At 44.0% G+C, this 14616-nt stretch overlaps 2 protein-coding genes across 2 annotated transcripts; both read left to right on the forward strand.

The window, feature by feature from the left end:
• Window positions 1-1662: 1662 nt before the first annotated feature.
• On the forward strand, window positions 1663-2743 carry LOC127245752 (60S ribosomal protein L5, mitochondrial-like). The gene has a single exon (XM_051266775.1). The coding sequence runs from the start codon at window positions 1979-1981 to the stop codon at window positions 2609-2611; it is 633 nt and encodes a 210-aa protein (XP_051122732.1). The 5' UTR covers window positions 1663-1978; the 3' UTR covers window positions 2612-2743.
• An 8937-nt stretch (window positions 2744-11680) lies between these two features.
• LOC127245751 (60S ribosomal protein L5, mitochondrial-like) lies at window positions 11681-12376 on the forward strand. The gene has a single exon (XM_051266774.1). It carries the CDS (start codon window positions 11744-11746, stop codon window positions 12374-12376), a length of 633 nt encoding a protein of 210 aa, XP_051122731.1. The 5' UTR covers window positions 11681-11743.
• The last annotated feature ends 2240 nt before the right edge of the window (window positions 12377-14616 follow it).

Below are 14616 nucleotides of genomic sequence, written 5' to 3' on the forward strand. Positions count from 1 at the left end.
CTCTGCTTGAAATCCTATAGTAGTCTACTAATTCTTCCTTCCTCCATTTACCTTGGGCGACCGGCTAATTGTATTGGTCTCATTATTCTCTATTCTTTGCTCCCTAGACTTTGGCAGTGAATACGGAACTAGACGGATCCTTTATATATGAGCTAATAAAAGCAGCCCAGAGGACAGATAGATGGTAGAATTTCGTTGAGTGATATTCCTAACTACTGCTTAAATCGCTATCGGAGCCTAATGTAGACTGCCGCTAAGAAACTCTCTTTCGAAAGTGAGATCACCACCGGAGAGGGAAACTCATAAAAGCAGCCGTTCCCTTTCTAGATACTATATAGAAGATAAAAGCCTCGAATCCTTTGCTTTCTTTCATCTCTCTGATTGACATTAATTAAGCTTTTGCCTACCCCAGCTCGATCCATAGTTAGGGATAGATCGATCGGTTTCGGGTCAAATAGGAAGAACTAGAAGATTCCGCCTCTGGAAAGCGCCTACACCTAATGGCTTAAGCCGCTCTTCAAGAGCATTAATCCGGTCTGTATTCGAAACCATCTTGCTTTCCAAATAGCTGGCTTTAGCGATTTTTCATTCCTTACAACATAGGACTTTCGGAAAGAGTCGTTGAAGAAGCCGAGACGAGAGAAAAAAAAGTCCCGCTTAAAGGAAAGACAAACTCTCTTTAGCGGTTCGTAGGTGCCTTATTTGATCTAGTAAGGAGAGCTAGAGTAGCATTCTCCTCAGTTACGGCCCCGGGTTCCATAAAAAGGAGTCAAATCTTAGCAGCAACAGACAAAGAGAGTGTGACCTGAGCAAGTCTGAATCGAGCCCTACCGAATGCTCTCTTTCTATCTATGCTACATCTCCCATGAACGAGGGAAAGACTTCCACGTACTAAATATTTACCAACACAAAGCGGGATGGATGAGAACAGGAATGAGCTCCATGGGGAGCTAGACCTGCGCTTAGGAGAAGAATTCACTCCTGGGTCGCAGGAGCGGCTTTTAGGGTCTTGTTCGGACATTCATTCCTTCTTCCTTTGCTTTGGCGGTATCTTCTAGTTGAGAGCGGTTTCTTTAGGAGCGATCTTTTCAGGAAACTGGAAATCTCGTAAGAGAAGAATGAGACTTTTAGGCGTGATCAAGCGCTGTTCTCAAGCAAGAGTGTCCACGATCTTGTGTTGAAATAGCATCCGAGGTTGGGTTTGTGTTCCGTAAATTCTCATTCTCCCCCTAGATCCCCTAGATCCCCTAGATCCCCTAGATCCCCTAGATCCCCTAGATCAAAGTCTAAAACCAAGGAAAATAGAAAGAACTCTCTTTTCGTTCTGAACTAGACTCTATCTATACTCTATATATATGCTTGACTTCGTTAAGTTGATTTGGAGGGAATTGGATTGGATTTTCGAACTTCAAATCATGCCGGGGCGACAACAAGAACTCCGAATTTATTATGGGGATCCCACCCCCAGTGATCGAACCTTTATGGACTCCGCGCGAAATTCCTTTTCTTTTCCTTCCACCAGTAGCAGCGATAGCATTTCGTCAACTATATCGGACGCGGCAAGCGCTGCGCCCTCTGTAAATGACCTATTTACGCAAATTTGTACCCTTTATTAGAATTAGAGATATAAATGCACTTGCTCCTTTTAGGAAGGGAAAGAAATCCCCCCCCCCGTAACTCTTCACTCTTCCTCTGCCGGACCTTGTTCGCACAGTGATTGGGGGCGACGGGATGTCCCCAGGCTTTCTCACGGATGCCTACTATGATGTCATGTTATGTGGACCTCGTAGTTGGGTATTCGAAGATCTGGAGAACTTGCTCAATTTGATAACCTATGCCCCCGGGGCATAGAGAAACTTTTTTTTATTCCTTTCCTTTTTGATCTCATTCGTATTCTGATCGAAGAAAGAGGTGAAGCTATCTTTTTGAAGGCGATAGTTCACAGTGCTTATTCTATAGATACTTGAAAGGCCAACTCATGTTTCCACTCTATTTTCATTACGAAGATGTATCACGTCAGGATCCGTTGCTCAAACTGAATCACGCCAACGTTATGGAAGTTCCTGGATTGTGTAAAATAAGAGTAGTACCAAAGGCAGCACCTTCTATCAAAAATGGAAAATTGGCTATGGAGATTCCGTGCGGTCAGAAATTCATACAGACAGAAAGGTCTTCGACAGGAAAGTCATTTCGATCCAATCCAGGGTCAAATAAAGAGAAAAAACGAAAAAAAGGATATGTCAGTGACCTAGCGCGACAAAGCACTCTCCGAGGGCATGGAATGTCTAATTTTTTAGTCAGAATCTCCACAGTAATGTCTCTATTAGATTCTCCGGTCGAAATACGGGAAAACTCTATTCAATTCTCGATGGAAACGGAGTTTTGCGAATTCTCCCCAGAACTGGAAGATCATTTCGAGATCTTCGAACATATTCGAGGGTTCAATGTGACTATTGTCACTTCGTCCAACACACAAGATGAGACTTTACCACCGTGGAGCGGCTTTTTGCAAAAAGATGAGGGTTTTAACATTAGAGATCGAATTCGATGTCGGAGAAGCGAAATATACGAGATCACAAACGTAGATTGCTCGCGGCTAAATATGAATTGAGACGAAAGCTTTATAAAGCCTTTTGTAAAGATCCCAATCTTCCTAGTGATATGCGGGACAAACATCGTTATAAGTTGTCCAAGTTGCCAAGAAATAGTTCCTTTGCACGAGTAAGAAACCGATGTATTTCCACGGGTCGCCCTCGTTCCGTATATAAGTTCTTTAGAATTTCTCGTATCGTTTTTCGTGGATTAGCATCTCGAGGTCCTTTGATGGGCATAAAGAAATCGTCTTGGTAGCAACCACCAAGAAAAGGGTTAGCGTAGCAGTTAGTCTACAAGCAAGGTAAGTAGGTCCATTACCGGCCGGCTTCGGACCGAAAAGACCTAACTACGTAATCCCCTGATCTCGGATCGGAGATGCTAACAGGTCGGGAATCGAAGTGGGGGACCTCTCGATAGCCTGTGTCTATCTCCTGTCAAATATGCTCCCCAGCTTTAGTTTAAATAAATAATAACGAGCGCTCGGGTAGTACTCTTGGAAAGAGAGAATATCACCGCGTGAACATAACATGTTGTTACGAATGTAACTCCCTCCCGAGGTATCGACCACTATTCTAAATAGAGTAAGGCGGAGAACTCTTGTTCATTGAAGCGCCGGAGTGCGGAGGTTGTTCCCATCATTGAAGTCAGAGTGTGGGACTGAGCCTTCCGAATGAGAAAGAAAAAAGTGCAACGTTTCCGTTGGAAAAACCAACGCAAATACAAATATCATATTGACTTTCTCTCGCCCTACTTCTAAAGATAGATAGAAAAGGTTGGAGAGAGTGACTTTATGAAATTATCTCCTTTTCGAATTCTTTCTCCCGCACACCGAAGCCCTCTTTCACCGAGGAGGAAAGAATAATCTTCCAAGGCGAGCAGAGACCTAAACCTACTACCCTTTCTCAAACCTTCCCCTTTTCAACATAACATAATAAGGTAAGCTTGGGTTCCAAAGCCCCTTTATGTTGAGATAGAATGTTGAGATAGAGCAATCCTTACTCGACAGCTCAAAGCGGACCAGTACAAAAAAACCATGTGATCTGTCCTAGTTTACGTACCCCAAAGCACTATTTAGCCCTTCCGACTCGTCTTTATTAACTGGCTTATACCTAGCAACATGATGGACCTTGGCAGCTCGATCAAAGCACTCGACAGCAGCTCCGTCCTTGCTTAGGAAAAAGAGGTTTGGCCGAACCACTATCTCTTGATAGATCTGATCAGACGCTTGCTTTTGCCAAGTCAAGAAAGTCCCCTTTACAGCTCGCTCTGTAAGTTCACTAGCAAGACACCAGTACTGGTCAAATTGGTTTCTTTTTTTTGCTTCCAAGGGGGGTTCAAACCCAATACAATCAATCAAAAGTAACCACTCTACGGCCTACAGAGCCACCAACATAATCAAAAAGCAATCTATAGTAAACTTCCGATGGCGGTGATGTAAACTCTTGCATACCAAACGGAATATCATGTCCCATATGGGCTATGGGCTAGACCATCTGCAACCTGATTAGATTCCCGAAAATGTTGATGGACAATACACTCCTGAAAATACGGCATAAGAGCCCGGCATGCCGGAACTAACACAGCGTAAGGATGGTGCCAAAACCAACATTAGCTGTAAACCCGTAAATCCATTGACCAATACTATCACGTAGAACCCCTCCTGCAGCAAGATAACCCGCACTCCCATCAACATGAATTTTGAGAAAACCCGGATACCACCTAACTAGGCGCCAATGATAGTTTCTACCAGGATATTGCAAGCTCCTAAACTTGCTCCAAGCGTCATCTTCAAACATAGCAAACTCGCGTAGCCACCTGCTAGCAAGTCTCGGTTGGAAACTCCGCCCTTGGAAGGTAGGTACGTCGGTTCCTCCAAATCCACAATTTCCAGCAAGTAATCGCAAAAAGGATAGCCCAAGGTGGACTTACCGAATCAACCTTCTTAGTCTGAACCAAATTCCTCTAAATCTAGCTCAAAAAAATGCTCTTCTGTTAAACCAGGATGACCCGACCCCTTCGACGCTTCTTTCGCTCTATACCCCTTCGGAGGTGGAAGAAAGGGTACGGACAATTTCTCTTTCTATATAGTAGGGCCCCAGAATGCCAAAAAGCAAGAGTGGTCACGAGAAAAAAAGAAATGACTCTAAGGAACCAACGATTCTCTCTTCTTAAACAACCTATATCCTCCACACTTAATCAGCATTTGATAGATTATCCAACCCCGAGCAATCTTAGTTATTGGTGGGGGTTCGGTTCGTTAGCTGGTATTTGTTTAGTCATTCAGATAGTGACTGGCGTTTTTTTAGCTATGCATTACACACCTCATGTGGATCTAGCTTTCAACAGCGTAGAACACATTATGAGAGATGTTTCGGGGGGCTGGTTGCTCCGTTATATGCATGCTAATGGGGCAAGTATGTTTTTCATTGTGGTTCACCTTCATATTTTTCGTGGTCTATATCATGCGAGTTATAGCAGTCCTAGGGAATTTGTTCGGTGTCTCGGAGTTGTAATCTTCCTATTAATGATTGTGACAGCTTTTATAGGATATGTACTACCTTGGGGTCAGATGAGTTTTTGGGGAGCTACAGTAATTACAAGCTTAGCTAGCGCCATACCTGTAGTAGGAGATACCATAGTAACCTGGCTTTGGGGTGGGTTCTCCGTGGACAATGCCACCTTAAATCGTTTTTTTAGTCTTCATCATTTACTCCCCTTTATTTTAGTAGGCGCCAGTCTTCTTCATCTGGCCGCATTGCATCAATATGGATCAAATAATCCATTGGGTGTACATTCTGAGATGGATAAAATAGCTTTTTACCCTTATTTTTATGTAAAGGATCTAGTAGGTTGGGTAGCTTTTGCTATCTTTTTTTCCATTTGGATTTTTTATGCTCCTAATGTTTTGGGGCATCCCGACAATTATATACCTGCTAATCCGATGTCCACCCCGCCTCATATTGTGCCGGAATGGTATTTCCTACCGATCCATGCCATTCTTCGTAGTATACCTGACAAATCGGGGGGTGTAGCCGCAATAGCACCAGTTTTTATATGTCTGTTGGCTTTACCGTTTTTTAAAAATATGTATGTACGTAGTTCAAGTTTTCGCCCGATTCACCAAGGAATATTTTGGTTACTTTTGGCGGATCGCTTACTACTAGGTTGGATCGGGTGTCAACCTGTGGAGGCACCATTTGTTACTATTGGACAAATTTCTCCTTTTCTTTTCTTTTGCTTTTTTGCCATAACGCCCATTATGGGACGAGTTGGAAAAGGAATTCCTAATTCTTACACGGATAATGAAATTCAAAAAAGAAAAGAAAATAGGAAATCAGTGTGAAAAATGAGAATTCTGACACCAATCATTTACGAGTGAGGATGACACCAACGGAAAAAGGGAAAAATGCACATAACAACATTTTAGGCCAAGCAAAAACCTTAAGATTCAGTAGTGGGGAAACCCGATCCATATCCTAATATGCTCTATTCTTCCTTTTGTAGCCCCGGTACATCTCATTGTCTGGTATTCCGTATGTCTCCTTGTCTCTTGGAAAAGCTTCCAATCATATCCCCTCCACATCATATAGGTCATCTCCGCAATTAGGAATACCCTTGGGCCAAGAACCGATATTCTCTAATCCTCATAAAAGAAAAGAAGTCGAGTTTGTTCACAAGGTTGGGTCGTGATATATAGTTTGTGTGCCGGTAAAGAAAGCACTTGGCTTTTTAGAGCCCTATCACGTAAGGGAGAAGAGGGAGAAGACAGACTTCATGTGTGAAGCATACAGGGAACTTCTCTCCTCTCTTACTCGAGCCTCTATAGTATAGTCAATAAAGCAATGCGGGTCAAGCTGTCCAACTCTTGTTTGCAGACCTTTACACCGATAAAAGCTTATCTCTCAACCTGTTCCGGATGTGCCTCCGCGCTGAAAGGGGCACTCATTCCCGGGTCACTGAAAGTGAGCTAAGCAGCAAGAATGTCATTGACAAACCTAAGCTGCGTAGCAGAAATGCTAGTCCCGAAAAGGGTAGCTGACTCAACTAACTGCTAGTCTGACCTAGTCCCGGTGGTCGAGCTCGAACCTTCGCTTGCCCTTGTTGGGACTTAGTGAAGAGTTAGCCTAGAAAGGCTTTTAAAGCAAGTCAAGCATGGAAATCCCAGCGGATTAATCAATAGCAGTAGAGTCGTAAACAAGAAGAGCTGAACAAGTCACTTCTTTCTTTGCTTTAAAAGAGAGAAGAGCGGCAACAGAAAAAGCTTTTGCCGAGAAGAAAGGGGAGCTAAAGGCATTAGACGATGTTGGAACAAAGTAATATCCGCTTTAAAAGGGGTTCTTTCACCTTAGGCTGTAGAGTTGCTGGTAGCGCCTACCGAGGAAGTGAGAAAAGTGCTAAATAAGGCGAGGTGAGACCAACCCGTCTGTGTTTACACATCTGTGGGGCAAAAGTCGCGATAAAAGGCACGCTATCAACCTCTAAACTTAGATGAGCCTACAAAGCGAGCACTAATGAGGAAAGCCCAGGTTCAAGCATTGACTTTAACCTCTAGCGTCCTCTAAGAATTCACTAGGGCAGCGATGGCACAATCCGATAAGGAACCCGGCCAAGGAGCGCGAGTAGGCTAGCGAGCACAATTCGTTGAGAGGTTTGTCTCCTGAGGCCAACTCGTATCGCCCCTGTTCTGCGATACAACTTGTACCGGAAAGGCTTCCGTGCTTGCTTCCATCATTTCCTTCTTCTCAACCACCTCTCTAACATCTAACATAGGGGCAATCCTCTTGACGATGTCCATAGCGGCCACACTGAAAAGAGATCATATTGAATCCTTCATACTCAACCTGGTGCAACGTATTGAAGACTAGCACCTTCGAGACCACTTTCTCATATGTCGTCCACCTCCAGGCCATGAAGCTTTTCTGCTTGCTAAGGCTGGATCAATATTACTTCATCAGGATCTCTAAAGTCGTCCAAAGCCGCAGTGGCTACTGCAAGAACTCAAATCTCAAATGACGTAAGAGAAGAAATAGAAGTGCGAGTGCTGAGTATCTTTTACTGCGCTAGTCTTTCTAAATTCCTTAGCCAAGAAGCCTTTGGCCTCTTGTTTTCTTCCCCATGACCCTTTGGGGCTATTACACTCCACCCAGATAGCAATTCCCTCACACCCTTTAGCCGAATCTCAAAGAAAGATAGAAGAGAAGAAGAGCTGCGACACCGATAGCAAATCGCCCAAGAGGCGAAAGCGTTGGAAGTCGCTCGAGAGATTCAGATAGGCGAGCCAAGCGAGTCGGCCAGCATCTCTATCCGAGAAGGAGGGAGTAGGTTGTTCAGGTCTCCCACTACCCACGTTGGAAGTAGCCGAGAGAATCCTACAGAAATTCAGGCTTAGATGAATGCCGGGTCTCTTTGCGAGCATGAAACCGCGCTTTACTGTGATTGAGAAGGTAAATGGCATAAGGCAAGGAAGGGGTTTAGCAAGATAGCATTCATTTCAAGAGATAGAGTTTCAGATGTTGAACTCTTTGCCAGAAGATCGTCTCTTTGAGATGCTAAGAATCGAGGGTAAAGAGTCGTTACGTAGACTTCATCTCAACATTCGTCTTTACTACTGATAGTGCTAGCACACTCCTTACGCCGACATTAGCAGTAGCGCTAGTAAGGCCGACAAATACAAAGAGGGACGGTGTGACAGCACTTTTTTAAGCCCAAAGGCTAGTTCAGTCACTTCCGGATGAATAAGAGTTCTCTTTCTCGATCGAAAGAACCAACATCGAATGGCCAAGCGTTGAAGAATCGAATCATCGCCCGAAAGAAAGGGCCAACATGTTGTATGTTGTGTTGGCTTTCTTTCCTAGATGGAGAGAATCCGCAAGTAGGAATAAGAGCATTGGGGAGGGGCTACAGTTGTCGACTCTGAACGAATGGTTTTATGTGAAGTGAAGAAGAGGTGGTAACTTTTCAAAAGAATAAGATCCCGTTACAGTTGGGAAAGCAAGTGCCATCCGAGAGTCTTCTTCGTCTTCTGCTTTCACTGACGAGCCTTGCTTTCTTAGTCCTTTCTTAAGATAAGACCTACCGCCTTTTATGAAGTCTGGGCTTTCTCCATCGTTTCCTTAGAAAGACTCGCCCTATCTCTAAAGGGGCTTCGGTCGTTACCCTTTTCTCTTTATCCTTTGAATTACTCCCTGAACTGCTCTGAGCAACGTGATACCTAGGTTCCGTCACTTTTTCTATTCGTTCCTTATTCTGTTGACCTTTCTGACTATATGGTATTGTGTTTTGCGGCTCCTCTTCCAGTTCGAGTGGGAGTTGGAACATAATGCTTGGCTGGCGAAGTCGTGGAATTCGGTAGGTACGTCGCTTTGGCTTCTTTAGTTATGTCTTTCTTTTCTGGTTGGCTAGTCAACGGCTGGCGCCTTTGAAAGTGAACGAGTACGAATGGAAAATCAGTATTTGCTTTCCCAACCCGGCAAAATGCCCCACTCCTCCACATTCATAACAGTTACCGGATCTCAGACGCATGATCAAAGGACCGAGCAAGGAGAGGTCTAAGCACCGCGAGGGCAATTACATAGCGCCTTACCTCTTCTGAATTCTATTGCTAGTCCCTTGCTCTTAAGCCAAGGAATAAAAACCTATCTTTATGCTACCACTGGTGAAACTAAAGCTATGTATTCTTTGAAGACGGAAGATGAATCAAAACCTTGCCTCTCCCCTGAAGCTATGAATGCAGGCTTCCGGGCATTTTCCCTAGGGCAGCAGAAGGTAAGCTCTAAGGGAGTGAGCGCTAGCTCCTTCTTTAGCCTATGCAAAGGAAGGGCCAAGAACTCGAACCTCGAACGTAGGCAAGAAAGTAATAGGCAGGCCTTGATTTTGATATTTCATAATGCGAGCTCTAGCTAGTCACGAACCGTTCTCTTTACAACTTCGTGGCCTAAGCCTTTGAAGAATCGTCCTCGGGCTTGCAATAATTGTACGAAGGAAGGCATCCTTTGTAGAGGCACCTTTTGGAAAGAAACTTTGCAAGCGGAGTCCTACCGATTTAATAGCTGCTAGTCTGAGACCGAGAATGAATAAGACTCTTCCAGTTCGTAGATTCATTTTGTCGGAGAACTTGCTTATTCAGTAAATACCTCTTTCGGATACTTTAAATGATCCCCTATCTCTGCTTGAAATCCTATAGTAGTCTACTAATTCTTCCCTTCCTCCATTTACCTTTGGGCGACCGGCTAATTGTATTGGTCTCATTATTCTCTATTCTTTGCTCCCTAGACTTTGGCAGTGAATACGGAACTAGACGGATCCTTTATATATGAGCTAATAAAAGCAGCCCCAGAGGACAGATAGATGGTAGAATTTCGTTGAGTGATATTCCTAACTACTGCTTAAATCGCTATCGGAGCCTAATGTAGACTGCCGCTAAGAAACTCTCTTTCGAAAGTGAGATCACCACCGGAGAGGGAAACTCATAAAAGCAGCCGTTCCCTTTCTAGATACTATATAGAAGATAAAAGCCTCGAATCCTTTGCTTTCTTTCATCTCTCTGATTGACATTAATTAAGCTTTTGCCTACCCCAGCTCGATCCATAGTTAGGGATAGATCGATCGGTTTCGGGTCAAATAGGAAGAACTAGAAGATTCCGCCTCTGGAAAGCGCCTACACCTAATGGCTTAAGCCGCTCTTCAAGAGCATTAATCCGGTCTGTATTCGAAACCATCTTGCTTTCCAAATAGCTGGCTTTAGCGATTTTTCCATTCCTTACAACATAGGACTTTCGGAAAGAGTCGTTGAAGAAGCCGAGACGAGAGAAAAAAAAGTCCCGCTTAAAGGAAAGACAAACTCTCTTTAGCGGTTCGTAGGTGCCTTATTTGATCTAGTAAGGAGAGCTAGAGTAGCATTCTCCTCAGTTACGGCCCCGGGTTCCATAAAAAGGAGTCAAATCTTAGCAGCAACAGACAAAGAGAGTGTGACCTGAGCAAGTCTGAATCGAGCCCTACCGAATGCTCTCTTTCTATCTATGCTACATCTCCCATGAACGAGGGAAAGACTTCCACGTACTAAATATTTACCAACACAAAGCGGGATGGATGAGAACAGGAATGAGCTCCATGGGGAGCTAGACCTGCGCTTAGGAGAAGAATTCACTCCTGGGTCGCAGGAGCGGCTTTTAGGGTCTTGTTCGGACATTCATTCCTTCTTCCTTTGCTTTGGCGGTATCTTCTAGTTGAGAGCGGTTTCTTTTAGGAGCGATCTTTTCAGGAAACTGGAAATCTCGTAAGAGAAGAATGAGACTTTTAGGCGTGATCAAGCGCTGTTCTCAAGCAAGAGTGTCCACGATCTTGTGTTGAAATAGCATCCGAGGTTGGGTTTGTGTTCCGTAAATTCTCATTCTTCCCCCTAGATCCCCTAGATCCCCTAGATCCCCTAGATCCCCTAGATCCCCTAGATCAAAGTCTAAAACCAAGGAAAATAGAAAGAACTCTCTTTTCGTTCTGAACTAGACTCTATCTATACTCTATATATATAGCTTGACTTCGTTAAGTTGATTTGGAGGGAATTGGATTGGATTTTCGAACTTCAAATCATGCCGGGGCGACAACAAGAACTCCGAATTTATTATGGGGATCCCACCCCCAGTGATCGAACCTTTATGGACTCCGCGCGAAATTCCTTTTCTTTTCCTTCCACCAGTAGCAGCGATAGCATTTCGTCAACTATATCGGACGCGGCAAGCGCTGCGCCCTCTGTAAATGACCTATTTACGCAAATTTGTACCCTTTATTAGAATTAGAGATATAAATGCACTTGCTCCTTTTAAGGAAGGGAAAGAAATCCCCCCCCCCGTAACTCTTCACTCTTCCTCTGCCGGACCTTGTTCGCACAGTGATTGGGGGCGACGGGATGTCCCCAGGCTTTCTCACGGATGCCTACTATGATGTCATGTTATGTGGACCTCGTAGTTGGGTATTCGAAGATCTGGAGAACTTGCTCAATTTGATAACCTATGCCCCCGGGCATAGAGAAACTTTTTTTTATTCCTTTCCTTTTTGATCTCATTCGTATTCTGATCGAAGAAAGAGGTGAAGCTATCTTTTTGAAGGCGATAGTTCACAGTGCTTATTCTATAGATACTTGAAAGGCCAACTCATGTTTCCACTCTATTTTCATTACGAAGATGTATCACGTCAGGATCCGTTGCTCAAACTGAATCACGCCAACGTTATGGAAGTTCCTGGATTGTGTAAAATAAGAGTAGTACCAAAGGCAGCACCTTCTATCAAAAATGGAAAATTGGCTATGGAGATTCCGTGCGGTCAGAAATTCATACAGACAGAAAGGTCTTCGACAGGAAAGTCATTTCGATCCAATCCAGGGTCAAATAAAGAGAAAAAACGAAAAAAAGGATATGTCAGTGACCTAGCGCGACAAAGCACTCTCCGAGGGCATGGAATGTCTAATTTTTTAGTCAGAATCTCCACAGTAATGTCTCTATTAGATTCTCCGGTCGAAATACGGGAAAACTCTATTCAATTCTCGATGGAAACGGAGTTTTGCGAATTCTCCCCAGAACTGGAAGATCATTTCGAGATCTTCGAACATATTCGAGGGTTCAATGTGACTATTGTCACTTCGTCCAACACACAAGATGAGACTTTACCACCGTGGAGCGGCTTTTTGCAAAAAGATGAGGGTTTTAACATTAGAGATCGAATTCGATGTCGGAGAAGCGAAATATACGAGATCACAAACGTAGATTGCTCGCGGCTAAATATGAATTGAGACGAAAGCTTTATAAAGCCTTTTGTAAAGATCCCAATCTTCCTAGTGATATGCGGGACAAACATCGTTATAAGTTGTCCAAGTTGCCAAGAAATAGTTCCTTTGCACGAGTAAGAAACCGATGTATTTCCACGGGTCGCCCTCGTTCCGTATATAAGTTCTTTAGAATTTCTCGTATCGTTTTTCGTGGATTAGCATCTCGAGGTCCTTTGATGGGCATAAAGAAATCGTCTTGGTAGCAACCACCAAGAAAAGGGTTAGCGTAGCAGTTAGTCTACAAGCAAGGTAAGTAGGTCCATTACCGGCCGGCTTCGGACCGAAAAGACCTAACTACGTAATCCCCTGATCTCGGATCGGAGATGCTAACAGGTCGGGAATCGAAGTGGGGGACCTCTCGATAGCCTGTGTCTATCTCCTGTCAAATATGCTCCCCAGCTTTAGTTTAAATAAATAATAACGAGCGCTCGGGTAGTACTCTTGGAAAGAGAGAATATCACCGCGTGAACATAACATGTTGTTACGAATGTAACTCCCTCCCGAGGTATCGACCACTATTCTAAATAGAGTAAGGCGGAGAACTCTTGTTCATTGAAGCGCCGGAGTGCGGAGGTTGTTCCCATCATTGAAGTCAGAGTGTGGGACTGAGCCTTCCGAATGAGAAAGAAAAAAGTGCAACGTTTCCGTTGGAAAAACCAACGCAAATACAAATATCATATTGACTTTCTCTCGCCCTACTTCTAAAGATAGATAGAAAAGGTTGGAGAGAGTGACTTTATGAAATTATCTCCTTTTCGAATTCTTTCTCCCGCACACCGAAGCCCTCTTTCACCGAGGAGGAAAGAATAATCTTCCAAGGCGAGCAGAGACCTAAACCTACTACCCTTTCTCAAACCTTCCCCTTTTCAACATAACATAATAAGGTAAGCTTGGGTTCCAAAGCCCCTTTATGTTGAGATAGAATGTTGAGATAGAGCAATCCTTACTCGACAGCTCAAAGCGGACCAGTACAAAAAAACCATGTGATCTGTCCTAGTTTACGTACCCCAAAGCACTATTTAGCCCTTCCGACTCGTCTTTATTAACTGGCTTATACCTAGCAACATGATGGACCTTGGCAGCTCGATCAAAGCACTCGACAGCAGCTCCGTCCTTGCTTAGGAAAAAGAGGTTTGGCCGAACCACTATCTCTTGATAGATCTGATCAGACGCTTGCTTTTGCCAAGTCAAGAAAGTCCCCTTTACAGCTCGCTCTGTAAGTTCACTAGCAAGACACCAGTACTGGTCAAATTGGTTTCTTTTTTTTGCTTCCAAGGGGGGTTCAAACCCAATACAATCAATCAAAAGTAACCACTCTACGGCCTACAGAGCCACCAACATAATCAAAAAGCAATCTATAGTAAACTTCCGATGGCGGTGATGTAAACTCTTGCATACCAAACGGAATATCATGTCCCATATGGGCTATGGGCTAGACCATCTGCAACCTGATTAGATTCCCGAAAATGTTGATGGACAATACACTCCTGAAAATACGGCATAAGAGCCCGGCATGCCGGAACTAACACAGCGTAAGGATGGTGCCAAAACCAACATTAGCTGTAAACCCGTAAATCCATTGACCAATACTATCACGTAGAACCCCTCCTGCAGCAAGATAACCCGCACTCCCATCAACATGAATTTTGAGAAAACCCGGATACCACCTAACTAGGCGCCAATGATAGTTTCTACCAGGATATTGCAAGCTCCTAAACTTGCTCCAAGCGTCATCTTCAAACATAGCAAACTCGCGTAGCCACCTGCTAGCAAGTCTCGGTTGGAAACTCCGCCCTTGGAAGGTAGGTACGTCGGTTCCTCCAAATCCACAATTTCCAGCAAGTAATCGCAAAAAGGATAGCCCAAGGTGGACTTACCGAATCAACCTTCTTAGTCTGAACCAAATTCCTCTAAATCTAGCTCAAAAAAATGCTCTTCTGTTAAACCAGGATGACCCGACCCCTTCGACGCTTCTTTCGCTCTATACCCCTTCGGAGGTGGAAGAAAGGGTACGGACAATTTCTCTTTCTATATAGTAGGGCCCCAGAATGCCAAAAAGCAAGAGTGGTCACGAGAAAAAAAGAAATGACTCTAAGGAACCAACGATTCTCTCTTCTTAAACAACCTATATCCTCCACACTTAATCAGCATTTGATAGATTATCCAACCCCGAGCAATCTTAGTTATTGGTGGGGGTTCGGTTC

Source organism: Andrographis paniculata, unplaced genomic scaffold (assembly GCF_009805555.1).
Source record: "Andrographis paniculata isolate CXL003 unplaced genomic scaffold, ASM980555v1 Contig235END, whole genome shotgun sequence".
Lineage (NCBI taxonomy): Eukaryota > Viridiplantae > Streptophyta > Magnoliopsida > Lamiales > Acanthaceae > Andrographis > Andrographis paniculata.

What these genes read in the sequence shown, in the direction of transcription:
- LOC127245752 (XM_051266775.1), top strand. Translation starts at nt 1,979, where the DNA reads ATGTTTCCACTCTATTTTCATTACGAAGATGTATCACGTCAGGATCCG.
- LOC127245751 (XM_051266774.1), top strand. Translation starts at nt 11,744, where the DNA reads ATGTTTCCACTCTATTTTCATTACGAAGATGTATCACGTCAGGATCCG.